This window comes from Dermacentor andersoni, chromosome 9 (genome assembly GCF_023375885.2).
Source record: "Dermacentor andersoni chromosome 9, qqDerAnde1_hic_scaffold, whole genome shotgun sequence".
Lineage (NCBI taxonomy): Eukaryota > Metazoa > Arthropoda > Arachnida > Ixodida > Ixodidae > Dermacentor > Dermacentor andersoni.
Window position 1 is genome coordinate 871,415 of NC_092822.1, and position 16,524 is coordinate 887,938.

The following is a 16,524-nucleotide window of genomic DNA, read 5'->3' on the forward strand; positions in this document are numbered from 1 at the left end:
TTCAGCCAAGAGTGCAAGCACATCAGCAAGAGCACGACAATCGCGTACATCAAGGAAATTGTGCAAACCAGCAATGCCTTTGTCCTCTCGGATTCTGCCGCATCTACCCCGATGAGCATAGTCCCCGAACCAGACTTCGACGTAAATCCAAGCCTTCCTATGAGTAAGCAGCAAAAGATCAGAAGTCTTCTCTGACTATACAAAGGCTGCTTTTGGACGTCATCGAGGATTCTACAAACACCAGTTGCAAAGCATCGCATAATAACTGAAGAGTGCACTTGACCACTCCGCCAGAGCCCTTACCAAGTTTCGACGCGAGAATGAGAAGCTATTAGGCAACAAGTAGACGAAATGCTGCGCGACGACATCATCCAGCTGTCGAAAAGCTCGTGGGCATTTCCTGTAGTCCTGGTGAAGAAAAAGGACGGAATCCTACACTCCTGCGTCGATTATCATCGACTGAACAAGATCACGAAGAAGGACGTGTACCCCCTTCCACGGACAGACGACGGATTGGATCGGCTCTGCAACGCTAAATACTTCTCGTCGATGGACCTCAAGTCTGGCTACTGGCAAATAGAAGTCGACGAGAGAGATCGCGAAATGACCGCCTTCATCACGCCAGACAGCCTCTACGAGTTAAAGGTCATGCCATTCGGACTGTGCTTGGCTCCTGCAACATTCCAGCGCGTGATGGACACTGTTTTAGCAGGATTGAAGTGGCAGACCTGTCTCGTCTACTTGGATGACGTCGTTGTATTCGCCGGAAATTTCGACGATCACCTTAGGCAGCTTGCCACAGTACTAGAGGCCATCAGGTCATCAGGACTTACTCTGAAGCCGGAAAAGTGCCGCTTCGCTTACGAGGAGCTTCTATTTCTAGGCCACTTCATCAGCAAATGTGGAGTCCGCCCCGACCCGCAGAAGACAGCTGCCATCGCAAAGTTCCCGCAGCCCATCGACAAGAAGGCAGTGCGTAGATTCCTTGGCATGTGTGCCTACTACAGGCGCTTTATCAAGGACTTTTCACGCATCGCGGAGCCGCTAACACATCTAACCAAATGTGATGTCGAGTTCAAGTGGGAAACGCCGCAGGCCGATGCATTTCAAGAACTGAAACGACGCATGCAGTCGCCGCCGGTACTTGCACACTTCGACGAGGACGCCGATACCGAAATCCGCACTAACTCCAGTAGCCTAGGCCTCGGTGCCGTCCTAGTCCAGAGGAAAGACGGACTTGAACGGGTGATATGTTATGCTAGCTGGTCGCTGTCAAAAGCGGAAGGCAATTATTCAACAATTGAAAAGGAATGCCTCGTCATCATTTGGGCGACAGCAAAATTCCACCCTTACCTCTATGGCAGGCCATTCAAAGTCGTCAGCGACCATCACGCGTTGTGTTGGCTAGCTAACTTAAAGGACCCTCGAAGTGGCTGGTGCGGTGGAGCCTTAGACTGCAAGAATATGACGTCACTGTAATATACAAGTCCGGAAGAAAACACTGACGCCGACTGCTTATCACGCGCACCCCCGTCGATCCCCCGCCGCAAGATGACGAGGACGCCGCCGCCTTCCTTGGAATAATAAGCGCGGAAGATTTCACTAAACAGCACCGAGCAGACCCGGAGCTAAAAGGCCTCATCGAGTATTTGGAAGGGAACACCGATGTTGTCCCTTGGGCGTTTAAGCACGGGTTGTTTTGGTTCACGCTACAAAACAACCTGCTCGTGAAGAAGAACTTCTCACCAGTCTGCACCCGCTACCTTCTTGTTGTACCATCAGCGCTGCGTCCAGAAGTACTGCATGCCCTACACGACGATCCAACCGCTGGACACCTCGGATTCTCCCGGACGCTGTCGAGGATACAGGAAAGGTATTACTGGCCATGTCTGACCGCCGACGTTGCCCGTTACGTCAAGACATGCTGAGACTGTCAGCGACGCAAGACACCACCGACAAGGCCAGCAGAATTACTACAGCCGGTTGAACCTCCTCGCCGACCATTCCAGCAGATTGGGATAGATTTGTTGGGGCCGTTTCTGACGTCAACATCCGGAAATAAGTGGATCGTCGTGGCGACGGACTATCTCACCTGCTTCGCTGAAACTAAGGCCCTACCAAAAGGCAGCGCAGCCGAAGTGGTTAAATTTTTCGTCGAGAACATCCTGCTGCAACATGGTGCTCCAGAAGTCCTCATCACCGACAGAGGAACGGCCTTTACAGCAGAGCTCACCCAAGCCATTCTGCAATATAGCCAGACAAGCCACAGGAGGACCACTGCCTACCATCCGCAAACGAATGGTCTCACGAAGCGCCTGAACAAGACCATCGCTGACAAGCTAGCAATGTACGTCGACGTCGAGCACCAGACGTGGGACGCGATCCTGCCCTATGTAACCTTCGCTTACAACACGGCGGTGCAAGAAACAACACAGATCACGCCGTTCAAGTTGGTTTACGGCAGGAACCCGACGACGACGCTCGACGCCATGCTGCCGCACGTGACCGACGAAGAAAATCTTGACGTCGCTACCTATCTCCAGCGCGCCGAAGAAGCCCGACAGCTCGCCCGCCTATGGATCAAGAACCAGCAGCATACTGACAGCCGACACTACAACCTCCGACGACGCTTCGTCGAGTACCAGCCCCGCGACCGTGTTTGGGTATGGACCCTGATATGCCGACGAGGACTGAGTGAGAAACTATTGCGACGCTATTTCGGACCCTACAAGGTCATCCGACGTATTGGTGCACTGGACTATGAGGTTGTGCCAGACGGCATTTCGCATTCACAGCGGCGCCGCGGACGATCTGAAGTGGTCCACGTGGTGCGTCTTAAACCCTTTCACGGATGCTGACGAACTTCCTTATTTTGTTGTTTTCTTTGCTACGAGTGCTTTTCTTTATTACTTTCGTTTGTTTGCAGCATCGGGTTGATGCTTTTTTTAAGAGTGGGGTATTGACACGTGTACTTGTCTTTATCCGGCGACACGTTTCACTGCCAAACAAATGTTATTGCACAGCGCAGGATGCACCTGCATGTATCGGAAGTTTCTGGAATGTTATTGATGGTTCCATCCGCTGTCTGTGACCGAACCTTGTGTAATCTGATTGCAGGTATGCACAATGCGAATAGTGTAGAACTTTGTGATAGACACGCGGGTCCCAGCAATTAGTCTGGAACATTCAACGATTGATGTATAAAAGCCGACGCGCTTGACCCGTTGATCAGATTTTCGATGATCACCGACTGTGTTCGCCGCTGTCGCCGTTCTTTGAGTGTAGCCTCTTTTTGAGCGCACGAGTTCGCCCAATAAAACGCTAGTTTCGTCTTTCCCAGTTTGGCTGCTTTCTTCACCGTCACTACCATGTGATAATATATTCTGAGAGCTTGGCGTGTAGAGATGGCCAGGAGCCAGTGGAGCAGCGATGATATTAAAGGACATCAAAGAGTGCGCTGTGTTTGGATGCCATTTGCAATGTCCACACCACCTGCACGATAGGTGCAAATGTGAGACTGGCATTGGCCATTTCTGTTTTGTGCAATCTCTCTATTTTTAAGCTATAGGGACGCTCGTGTGTATGATTCCATATGCATAAATTGGCGCTTGTCTGCTTCGACGAGCAGAGTCCAAGCATGTATTTGTAATTGATTCATGTACTTTTACAGTGATCTACTGCTCTTTAACTCCATTGTGACACAAATATACATTTGGAAATGTCATTGTGGGTGAATGGACAGATGTGCAAGCGCAAACGAGTGGCGGTATATGCTTTGCACGTGTACAGGTATGTGCATGTCACGTGTGCTGTATGTGTGTATGCATGCTTGTGTTGTGTACAAAGGCAAGCACATTCATGAGTGCATTTGCTCACACACATTTTGGAAACATGCATGAATATAAGTCAGCGGCGTTTGTTCCAAGTAGACATGATTATGCATCCATTCACCAGTGCATGTATGTGCCCACTAAGTTTGCCAAGGTGTGATGCGCAATCTGGCCTGTAGGACACAATAAACCGCACTGCGCTTTGCACATGGCACAGTGGCATGGACTAGTTTGTTGTATGTAAACGTGGCAGGTCACTGGCCCAATTTTGATAGCAAAAAGGGGGCCTAAACAAGTCATATGAGGAAAACTTTAATATTGTGACCCTGTTGTGACATTTGGCATAAAATGAGTAGCCACAGCACACATACAAGTCTACTATACTTTATATTGGATTTTGTCAGCAACTACTTATTCAACACGTCAGAATGACTTACCAAGCACATGCGCTGCAAACAATATTAAAGGAAGCTTACACTTGCTTCCTAAAGCTCGGAACGTTCAGCGGATGTCCATTTATGGTGTCAAATGTTGCGAATTCAAACAAGCCTCTTGTAAACAACATAAGTACAGTAGAATATCATTGATACGATTCTGCATAATATGTTTCTCGGGATAATACATTTTTTCTTTTTGCGGCCAACGTCCAATAGGAGCAACATATTTTCACACGGTTATTGCGATTGCGTTTTCATATGAAATTGGATAATATGACTACAGAAGTGGGATTTTATTGGCATTTATAATACTCGTAGCTTTTGATTCTAGGGCACCAGCTTAAATAACATTCCAACGACCCACAAACTATGTGTTAAGCCCTAACCACACTGGAGGACAAATGCATGTGGCACACTGCTGATGGTAAAACGCTGCTCTGGTAGTGTGGCCACAGTGACTGGCGGTGTGCTGCTGCTCAGTTGAGTGAGGAAACGGTGGCTTCCTTATTTAACTTCAAGAAGAAGTTTTTTATGGACATTAAAAAGAAGGAAGTTCGGCGCAAACTGACAAATTACTTCAACGTTGCTGAATAAAAATACATTGGCTGCGGTTCATGTGGTGTCAAGTAATGATGCTCCGCATAAGGTGCTATGCGGAGCAGTATCGCTCAATGCCACACGACCCTTTGCTATTGAGTTAGTCAATAAGAACGCCTATTTCCATACTTTATAGAACATGCATTTGATTATAGGATTTACAAATGATACATTTTATTTTATGGTTCTCTTGAAGACCGTATCAACGAGATTCCACTGTATACCAAGACAGCCGTTAACATGCCCGAACTCATTAAGACGGCCTGGCGACAGTGGTCATGAACATGTCATGATCAAACAGGCTTATGTGATGTGTCAACAGAATGTACGCCCTCTTGCTTGTCCTGAGTGGCACTTGTACTAGGGCACCAAACCGAGTTGCGAGTGCAAAAAATCCACAAATGTGTTCCACAAAAGGCAATTTACATTTTTCTGTGACACTCATTTGAAAGTAATAGAAGAGCGCACGATGGTGCGGCGTCGACCAGAGCAGCCCATGTGTGATTTACAGGAGACACTGGAGAGTCCACATTGAAAGGGACACTAAAGGCAAATACTAAGTCAATGTGGACAATTTAAATACCATTGCAGAAACCTCGCAATGCTTGTTTCGTGCCGAGAAAGGACTTAGTTTACGAGAAAATTGCATTTGAAGGGTCCGAATACCTTTTTCGAAATTCAGATGTCCCGCCACCCAACTGGGGAGTGGCAAAATTGCATATGCCATCACCACTCTTTGCTGCCTACCGTCGGTGAGTAAAACGGCCCCCGACAGAAAGCGGTGGATTCGCCACTGTAGCTGCTTTTTGGTCAAGTGACTTAGACTGTTCGGGCATCCTGCAGCATAACATGGAAGTTGAATTCTCTGCTACTTGCAGTTTGTGCAAGTTTCGCGAGCCAGCAGAACCAGTGAAGCACTATGCAATAACGAAACTGCTGAAATGCAAAAGCGTGGCCGGCGCGGAGCTCAGCGAAAGCAAAACCTTTCGACCGCCCGTGTCATTGTCAAGGGCAATTTCAATGAGTTCTTTTTTCTAACAATGAAATAGAATTGGACAAGTAACATTTTATTTCGTCTTATAATACAGGGATCTTTTTTGTGACGAGTAGTTGCGTACTAGTGACAGAATTTAACTGAGGAATGCTTTCGTCATCGAGCAAGTACTTGAACGTCCTGGGGGAGTCTCTAATCATATCCTGCATCTACCTCAGTTTCTCGACTATTAAGGCTCTGTTTGCAATAATATTGATGCCTTAGAGTTCCTCGAGCACTAATCTATCACTTTAACTTGACTTAATATTTGCCTTTAGTGGTCCGTCTAAGCAACTGACGAAGGGGTGGCTGGCGCTTAATTGGCATGGCTTTGATTACACTATGCTTCTTTTCTTTTAGGAGTTAAGAGGAAGCTTTAGCTCGGGCCCAACTCCGACGCGGCCTATTCAAATACATGTAAAAACGCAAAAACGTTTTTCTGAGATAACCCCTGGACCGATTTTAATGAAATTTGTTGCTTTTGAGAGAGAAAGTTAAATTCTAGTGACTGTTGGAAGCGGAATTTTGATTTAGGGCTTTAGTTTTGTTAAAGAGATTTACAAAATTTCAGAAGTTTGAAAAAAATAGAAACACGAAGTTTACAAACTAATAGCTCTGCATCCAGAACTGGTATCGCGGTTCTGTAAACGGCATCCATTAGATCATTCAAAGCGGACAAATTTCATATGTCATTTTACATCTTACGTGAGTTTGTTACGTTGTTTACGAGGGTTCTGCAAAAGTTGTAATTACATATTAATAAATTTTTTGAGATTCATGTATAAGATGTCAAATTTGTCCGCTTTAGATGTGCTATTAGGTACAATTCACAGAATTGCGGTATCACCTATTCTTGCTGAGTTACAGAGTTATAAACTTGATAGTTTCGTTTTCTGAAAATGTGCTATTTTTGCCAATTTTTAATAAAAAATTTAAGACCTAAATCGAAAATTCGAAACCAACAGTCACTAGATTTTAAGTTTTTCTTTTAAATGCAACAGACCCCGTCAAATTTGGTGCTGTGGTTGCCGAGAAAAACGAATTCTCCTTTTACATGTATTTAGATAGGAGCACCCGAGCTAAAGCTTCCTCTTAAAACAGGTGGAAACTTGACAGGTTTCGGTTCGATCATCCAACTGCGCAAGACCAGTCCATAGTGTGCAAGAGCTACACCTGTAGAGGTGGGAATTATTTGTAGCAAATACAAGCCTACACATGGCATGCCACTGATTAGCAAAGCAAGCAGGTTGAACAGAGAGCATATACCGAGGAATTGCATAAAGCAGACGACTTCTTCTGTCAACTCGTTCCTCTTGAGCTTTGATCCATTCTTTTGGGACTGAAAGAATAAGCATCATGGAAAATGCCAAACTGGTCTCTGGGTGATGTAGCAGCAATGAAAATAACTTTTCATGGCACAGGACAATCAAAGATGAGCCAGCAAAATTCCATCAAAGAATTAAAGGCACAGTATTGAAGCTCGGGTGTAAAACAAACAATTCTCCAACTATCATCTTCAAACCACACTGAGAATGTTGTGTCTGGTGAGAGCTGCTGTAACCATGATCTCCATCAAGTTTACAAAGAAATGATACTAGGCAGACTAAATCATAAGCATATATGACAAGAGAAAAATTATGCATATTTAACTTAATGTTCACGTCTAGATGAGACGGAGCTTTCTTTGCGTGTATAAAAAATGTTAAAACTACCTATACCTACGTGTGTCTCGAGTTGCTGCCAGAATGCATTGAAAAGAGTTGACACAGTACAGTCAAAGGCTTTTATAACGAAGTGCTTGAGACCTCCAAAATTCTTCGTTATACAGTTCACTTGGCTATAATGATCATGCACTGTACCACTTGCTATGGAGCGGACTAAGCCCATTCAGCAAAATAAATTGTTTAGCATAAATTCAATAGATACTAAAGTGAATAGATACAGATGGCACGTTGGTTTGCGAACCCCTGTAGATTTGCCTGTGGGTGTGTCCAGGTTTCGCAGCAGACTTTCGTAACTGGTATGACTGAAGAATTTTGTTTTTAGATGGTCCACGTCAGGCTACATACAGTATGGTCTATTTTGGCCGGTGAAGCTTTCTCTCTGACAAAACAATGTAGGTTTCCCTTGTAGCACTGTGCTACTCATGGGTAGATGACAATGTTACCCTTCTACGAAAATTTGGCTACCTTGCGGGCTACCGCAGAACTAATTTGCAAAAAGGCGATGAGTGTTTTGCTGTCTGTTTTCAAATGTGAAGACATACAACCAACTAGTTTATTGTACTACATCTCAGTTACGTTCACAAATTCTTGCACAGAGAAGTACTTCTGTTTTGGCAAGTACATGCAACAGACTGCAAGTTTAAACAGCACGAAAGGACAACGATAAAGACCTGTCCTGTGCGTGTGTTCTTTGTGGACTGTTCGTGTTCTTTAATCTTGCAGTCTTGCGCAGAAACAGGGCATCTGACAAGCCAGCATAAGCACCAAACACTCACTCTCCACATGTGGATCAAGTCCAAGGCAAATCTCTGGAAGTGGTGTCAGCGTGAGCTCAGACTCCATGGCACGGCTGTAGCACTCTGACGACTCCCTGGTCTCATCCAGTTGAAGGTTGCTGAAAGCCAACCTCAACTCAGGTCGCAGCTGCTTGCTCCACAGAAGGCGACTCTGCAGCCAACAGTTGGGCTTAATGCAAGTATTCTTATATCAGAGCACTTTGCAGAAACCATAATGAAGAACATGCCAGAAGGATGTGGCACACAAGAAAAGCAATTACACTTCCCTCACTCTGGATCTGCCAGTAGTTCTTTAACAAGACAAGTGCTAAACTTTGTTCAAGTTCAGTGGTGTTTGAATTCCTTCTCTCTGTGCTTGTGATTTTCTGCTGTCTGCACACATGAGCCAGCACCAAGATGCCCAATTTTCTGTACTTTTGACCAAATTGTTGCCTGATTGTTGGTGTATTGAATGGATTCAATGCAGAAGAGGTAAAAAACTGAAAGCATGTAAAGAATAAAAATAAAGCACGAACGAAAGGAATAATTTGTGACCTTAAAGGGGTCATGCATCCTACTGTCATACTCTAACTGATCTCACCGTGTTGTTTGTACATCAAATGTGAAATAGGAGTGAATTTGGCAGTCCAGGTATTTTCAAAATGACAGCTAACGACTCTTGCACATTTCCAGCTATAAAATATCATCATCAAGGGACTTGAAGACAAAGAGCATAAGAACGGCTCCTTGTCGCAAGTGCATGCTACTTCTTCAATAAACTGCTTATGTTTGAAGCAGTCACCGGTCTCAATCGTTTTAACAAATAGTGCCATGAACCAGGAAACTACCTCCCTTCCCACAAGGAAGGTCAACTTGCAAAGAAGCAGCAGATAAGGAAACGGTCGTGGAGCAGCAAATTAACCTGGGGCCGTATTCTGAAACGATCCACTTTGGCGATAGTCAAGGTCAATAAATCAAATGGCTGCTTACACTACCACAGCATGCACTACCAACATGCACTCTAAGATGCTTCACAACGCATGAGTGAGCGCGCCATGCGAGTACAGAGCGGCTCAGGTATGTTGCTTTCAAGGGTAATGGCCGCAGTATGGCTTCTGCGCACTGACTACAGTTGGCTACGGCCGCTTTAGGTAAAAAAAATTGAATAACGAAGGGTGAAATGTTTTATTTTAATGAATAAATTGTCCTACAACTTGCACGGTTGCAAAACACATTTTTGATGATATTATAAAGTGACACACAGTTTCTGCGTGTGTGTTTGTCAGCCATCGTGCACCGCCAGAGTGGCATCGTCTGACTTGTCTCTACTACACTTCACCACCAACAGGTCAACATTAACCACGTGAGCAGTGCGTTGTTCAGAGTGCCGCTGCCAACTGTTTTAAGACACTGTAGCTGAAAATTGTCACTTACATTAAGGAAACACAATGCAATAGCTGATCAACAGTCAACAAATACGGCTGCGCAAAACTATGTGCAAACTGCCATAAAAAAATACTATAAACTACCAACTCTCTTGTCTCTACTACACTACATCACCAACCGACCGCAAAAAGACATGTTCGTTTACTTAATATATGTCGGAAGCACCCAACAACACCGTAATGGCAAACTGACGTAGGCAAGAACTACTACATGGCACCATGTATTTTCCGGCTTTGCTAAAACAGCCAATCAGCGCGTGGCAGTGGCGGAGGCATTGCTAAGGCGATAGTATCACCAAAGTGGTTATTTTCAGGATACGGCCCCTGGATCGAGCAACAAGACCACAGTGAAAACCATAAGCATTGGAACGGCTGACTGACAAGTAAGATGTCATTGTTACCCACCTAGAAATGAGCAAACAAGTAGTAACAAAGAAAAGGAAAGTGCTTCGCTCCCAGATCACACAGCTCATCAATGAGCTGAACAGCAAATTATTGAAGGAGCTAACAGAGAACAGTTGCTCACAATGCAAGCACAGATTAAGTGAATAAGCAAAAGCCTCAAGAGCACCAATGAACAAATGGAGAAATTTCGTACAAAAGATACTGCTGAAGAATAACAGAGTATGACATAAAAATACTGACGAAAAACATGAAATAATGTAAAATACGCGTAATTCTTGGTGTAAATAAACACTTTTGTATTTTGATGACTGGTTTGGCAGAGCTCTCGTGATTGGAAAGCTGCAGCACATGCCGGATCGCGAGATAAAAATAACCCCGGGCCTTCTACAATGCTGCACATGGTCTGCTTTTTAGCTTCATTGCAAGGGACAAAAGAAGAAAGAGCAGCTCTGCATGGCTTTTGCACTGGTTTACATGTACATGGCACATTTACTACTTGTTTTCCGAGCTTAAAATGAATCAGTTGCTATTTAACAAGCACTTAAAAAAATACAATGCATTTATTAAAACCATTACAAACCTGGGGTGAGAAGACGATTGAGGCAAGAAAGGTACGAAAATGCTTCATTCATCGTTTTAAATAAATACTCTTGGTTTACTCTTGGTTTTAAGTACCATAGGAGTTATATTTTTTTCGTTTTGTGTTTTCACAAACTTATTTTCAGGAATGTGGTATTTTTTGTTGTTCCTATTCATGTTTTTTATGACGGTCTTTACGAATTTAAGGTCCTTCCTTTCGGTTTATGCTCAGCACCTGCCACTTTCCAGTGTCTAATGGACACCGTACTATCAGGCATGAAGTGTCAAACATGCTTGGTCTATCTAGACGACATCATAGTGTTCTCAGCTATATTTGAGCAGCACCTAAGCCGGTTACTCACTATTCTCCAAGCCATACACTCGGCTGGCCTGACGTTAAAGCCAGAGAAATGTCATTTTGGTTTCAGTGAACTGTTCTTTCTTGGCCACGTCATCAGTCACGAGGGTGTAGGACCTGATCCAGCCAATATAGATGCTGTGGCAAAGTTCCCCACACCATCCGACAAGAAGGCAGTGAGGCGCTTCTTGGGGCTGTGCGCCTATTACCAATGCTTTATTGCGAATTTTTCATGTATTGCTATGCCATTAACACGCCTGACATGAGAAGATGTTCGCTTTCTGTGGGGACAAAATGAGCAAGTAGGACTTAGCGAACTACGCCAATGCCTGCAAACGCCTCCTGCTCTTGCGCACTTCGACCAAGATGCCCCTACAGCACTTCACACTGATGCGAGCAATGTTGGTCTGGGTGCCATACTGGTGCAGTGGAAAGATGGCTCCGAAAAAGTAATCACCTGTGCTAGCCGAACTCTCTCTCATACGGAGGAAAACTACTCAACTACCGTGAAGGAATGCCTTACCGTAGGGTGGTTATCAAATTTCGCCCGCATTTGTACGGCCATTCATTCAGGGTTGCCAGTGATCATCCTTCTCTTTGTTGGCTGACTAACTTGAAAGATCCACCTGGCCGTCTGGTGCGCTGGAGTCTTAGGCTTCAGGAGTTTGACATGACCAAAACTTACAAATCAGGAAAGAGGCACAGCGATGCCGACTGCCTCTCACGGTCAGCCATCGAGTCCGCATGATGTGGACGTGGACGGTGCATTTTTGGGCGGTGTCAACGCCGTCACCATTTCACGGGAGCAGCGCCATGTCCCAGAGCTGTTCCCACTAATTTCTTGGAAGGCTGAAGTAAAAATGTTCCACAACTCTATGCCAGAGGACTGTTGTTGTTTTGTCTTCGGAACGATGTTCTCTATAAGAACTTTTCTGCCAGTGGCAGCACGTACCTGCTTGTCGTACCGGCATCACTTCGAAAAGAAATACAGCATAGACCATTTATAACGTAACCGCCTATAGTGCGGGACCGCATATAATGCGGCTTTATGTGACCACCAGTACAACTCCCATAGAGTTTAATGTGGCACCGTACCGCTTAGTGTTCGGTCGCGCACGACAGAAGAACGGGTATAGTGCAGTTTCTCCGAAGAGAAGGGAGCGCACCCCCCCCCCCTCCCCTCGCACTACGATGCCCGCACTCTCTACAAAATGAGAGAAAAAAGCCACGAAACCCGTCGCAAGAGGGAAGAAAAATAGAGGAGAGAGAGACTGTACAGCTTACGAAGAAAAGAAGTGCAACTAGCGGCCTTATCTTTTGCTTTTCTTTGTGCAACGCCGCGAGGGCGAGGCCGAGTCAGACGCAGCACCCGCGCCTCCGTTGTAATGGGGTGGGTCAGGGCGAGAAGGGGAAACGTTGGGAAGGTCCATATGCTGGGGGTGGCCGGTTGACGCACATGCGCCAGACTTTTGCTTTTTCTTCTGTTATCGTGGGTGTGCGTGGGTCGTCGTCTTGTGATACCGAAGCGCGCTGCCAGCGTCGTAGGCCTAGCTACCGGAAAACGTGTTTCCTTGTCTTGCGTTTGTCCCGCTATTTGTGTCACGCTGGGCTAAGTTGCCATGCCGCCTGATCCTTCCAACTCAAGAAAATGGCAAGCTTTATCCCTGAAGACGAAGCAAAGCATCATTAAAGACGTCGAAAGTGGCCTAAAGAAGGTTTCTGTCAGGCAGAAGGACGGCATCGCTGACACAACAGTATCAGCAATTTGGAAAAACAGGGATAAGGTGCAACAGCAACTGCAAGAAAATTATGGATCACTAGCAAGGAAGCGGATACGTTTATCAAAGTATGAAGATGTCGACGCCGCTTTGTTCAAGTGGTTCTGCGAGGTGCGAGCCCAGAATGTGCCCGTGAGTGGTCCGATTCTGCAAGCAAAGGCCAGGTCATTTGCCAACTTGTTGGGCCACAATAGTTTCAACCCATTAAATGGGTGGATTCAGCAGTTTAAGGATCGGACATGAAATAAGCTGCTGTGTTATCTCCGGGGAGAGTGCACAAGTTGACGATTCTACTGTTTATTTATTTATTTATTACAAATACCTACAGCGCCCAAGTTGGGCATTATCGTAGGGGGATTAATTACAAACATAAAGGTCAACTTCGTGAACAACTGCATCATATCTTTTGTGGCATTAAAAATACTATAATCGTAATTAGTAGAGATAGCCAACACATCCAATACTAACAACATCCGATTATGAAATTTGTTACACAATGCATAAAACGGCACACTGGAAATATTGTCTAAAACCGATTCATGTAAAGTTCTCTATGGCAGATGAAAAATTGGGTGCAGACACTACCTCATCCGGGAGCAAATTCCACTCTGCAATCGTTCGCGGAAAGAATGAAAACTTAAATACATTAATACGACTTTGGTAGGCCCTTATATTCTAGGAATTGTCGTGTCTTTTAGACTGATAATAAGGTGGTTTTAAATATATGTTCTTATCGATTCCTGTGTTACCGCTGTTAATGTTGTGTAAAAGCTTTAACCTGATTATTTTTCTGCGTGTGGACAGCAACTGCCACCCTAGATTTTCCCTCATTTGCGAACCTCTAATTTTGTAGTCGTGGATGCCCGTGACGAATCTTGATGTTCAGGTCTGGCTCAGTATAAACACTGAGACCATGCTGGCGAAGTATGCCGAGCGGGACATTTATAATGCGGATGAGGCTGGTGTGTTTTACAATTTGCTCCCAAACCGCACACTCGCACTGTCCCACGAACGCTGCTCCGGTAGAAAGGCTTCGAAGGAGCGGTTTACCGTTCTATTGTGCGCCAATATGGATGGCAGCGACAAGAGGCGCTTATTTGTGATCAAAAGGTCGGTGCGGCCGTGCTGTTTCAAAAAAGGAGAGTGCCTGCCGATTACATATAAGGCCAACAGAAAGTCATGGATGACTCGGGAGCTATTCGCAACTTGGCTTCAGAAATTTGATGACGACGTGGTGCCAGAAAAGCGACAAGTTGTCCTAGTTCTTGACAACTGCAGTGCCCATCATGTAAATTTAAAGCTCAGTGCAGTAAGCCTCAAGTTCTTGCCTGAAAATATGACAGCCAAGAGCCAGCTGATAGACCAAGGCGTAATCGCCGCAGTGAAAGCGCCTTATAAGAGGCGCATATGCAAAAGAGTGCTGATTAACCTTCAGCGAGACGAAGCAATGAAAGTAAACCTGCGGAGTGCCATCGGCATGATCACCGCATCTTGGTGGCAGATAAAAGCATCAACCATCACCAAGTGTTTCGCAAAGGTGGTGTTTGTGCGCAACGCCGTGGTCAGCGATCCTGATGTGAGGAGCAATGATAGCCACCGCAGCGATGTCGACGAAGTCCTCAACGCGGATATGTGTGGTCAGATCTGGTGAAAAACAACACTGTTGGACAGGATGACACATTCGAAGGCTTCGTGAACGAGGATTGCAATGACTTTGTCTGCGAAGAAGCAGACACAGACGAAGCAATTGTAGCAGCAGTGCATGATCACGATGACAATGTATCGGACGATGACGATGACGAAGGAGACAGCACACCGGAACTTTCGCACAGAGATGCACTGGATTACATCAGCAAGCTCAAGATGTACTGTGCGCAGAAGGGCTTGAGTGAGAAAGCTACCCAGTGTCTGATGGCTGTTGAAGATGAGATCGTGCATAATGCGGTGAAGGCTCAGCGCCAGACGAAGATAACGGCATTTTTTCATTGATGAAGAAAAACCTTTTGTTTAGTGTCCATTTTTGGTGCTTTATTGCGCATTAAGTTGTAAAAGACATAATAAAAGGTGGGTTGACCATATTTGCATGTGAATAAGAGTCTAAAAATGGCGTATTTGATATAGTGCGGTACCGCTTATAATGCGGATTTTCCTGACTCCCGCGACCTACATTATAAGCGGTCCATGCTGTACTAAAAGCATGCCACGATGAAACCACTGCAAGTCATCTAGGCTACACAAGAACATTGTCCCGACTCTGATGAAAGTACTACTGGCCGAAGCTACCCGCTGCTGTAAAACCTCATGTACAAACATGTCATCATCATCTTCATCAGCTTGGTTACGCTCACTGCAGGGCAGAGGCCTCTCCCATACTTCTCCAACTACCCCGGTCATGTACTAATTGTGGCCCTGTCATCCCTGCAAACTTCTTAATCTCATCCGCCCACCAACTTTCTGCCGCCCCCTGCTACGCTTCCCTTCCCTTGGGATCCAGTCCGTAACCCTTCAAGACCATCGGTTATCTTATTCCTCCTCATTATATGTCCTGCCCATGCCCATTTCTTTTCCTTGATTTCAACTAAGATGTCAATAACTCGCGTTTGTTCCCTCACCCAATCTGCTCTTTTCTTATCCCTTAATGTTACACCCATCATTCTTCTTTCCATAGCTCGTTGCGTCGTCCTCAATTTAAGTAGAACCCTTTTCGTTAGCCTCCAGGTTTCTGCCCTGTACGTGAGTACTGGTAAGACACAGCTTTTATACACTTTTCTCTTAAGGGATAATGGCAACCTGCTGTTCATGATCTGATAACATGTGCCGACTGCCACAGATGCAAAACACTTCCCGTAAGCCCGCAGGTTTCTTACATTCAGTCGAGGTACTAGGTCAGTAATTCGTCCAAGTTGCAATGAATTTCCTGGGCTCATTTCCAACTTTTACAGCTGGCAACAGATGGATCACTGTTGCCACCAATTACCTGACATGCTATGCCGAGACGAAAGCTACACAGCGAGGCATAGCAGCCGAAGCAGCTCATTTTTTCATAGAAAACGTCGTCCTTAGGCATGGCACCCCAAAAGTCGTCATCACAGACAGGGGAACTGCCTTCACTGCAATACTCCTTGACTCGGTTCTTAGACTCAGGGGTGCAAGCCACCGGAAAACAACTGCATATCATCCCGAGACGAATGGACTAACCGAGCATCTTAATAAGACTCTCGCAGACATGCTGTGCATGTATGTCGACATGGAACATAAGAACTGGGATCAGATTTTACTTTACGTAACCTACGCGTACAATACCACTAGACAAAAAAACTACTAGAATGACACCGTTCAGCTTGGTCCACGGTCGCAAAGCCACGATGACGCTGGATGCCATGCTGTCGCCCGAGTTTGACGACATACCTACCGACGTTGACGAACTTACTTACGAAGAAGCCAAACAGCTTGCCCGTGTACGTATCTGCATTCAGCAAGATCAAGATGCCAAATGATACGATCTTCGACACAAGTATGTTTTCTACTGTCCCAATGTCAAAGTATGGGTATGGATACCCAT

At 45.4% G+C, this 16,524-nt stretch overlaps 1 protein-coding gene across 5 annotated transcripts in view; it reads right to left on the reverse strand.

Moving 5' to 3' along the window:
• Grip163 (gamma-tubulin complex component 6) overlaps positions 1-16,524 on the reverse strand; it is a 478,650-nt gene that overhangs the window by 147,793 nt on the left and 314,333 nt on the right. For all 5 annotated transcript variants that reach the window (XM_055068412.2, XM_072284402.1, XM_050174613.3 and 2 more), the window contains exons 16-17: positions 8,398-8,569; positions 7,164-7,236 (exon numbers count right to left, since the gene is read on the reverse strand). In XM_055068412.2, coding sequence (XP_054924387.1) covers positions 7,164-7,236; positions 8,398-8,569 — 245 coding nt within the window. The remainder of the gene's footprint in view (positions 1-7,163; positions 7,237-8,397; positions 8,570-16,524) is intronic.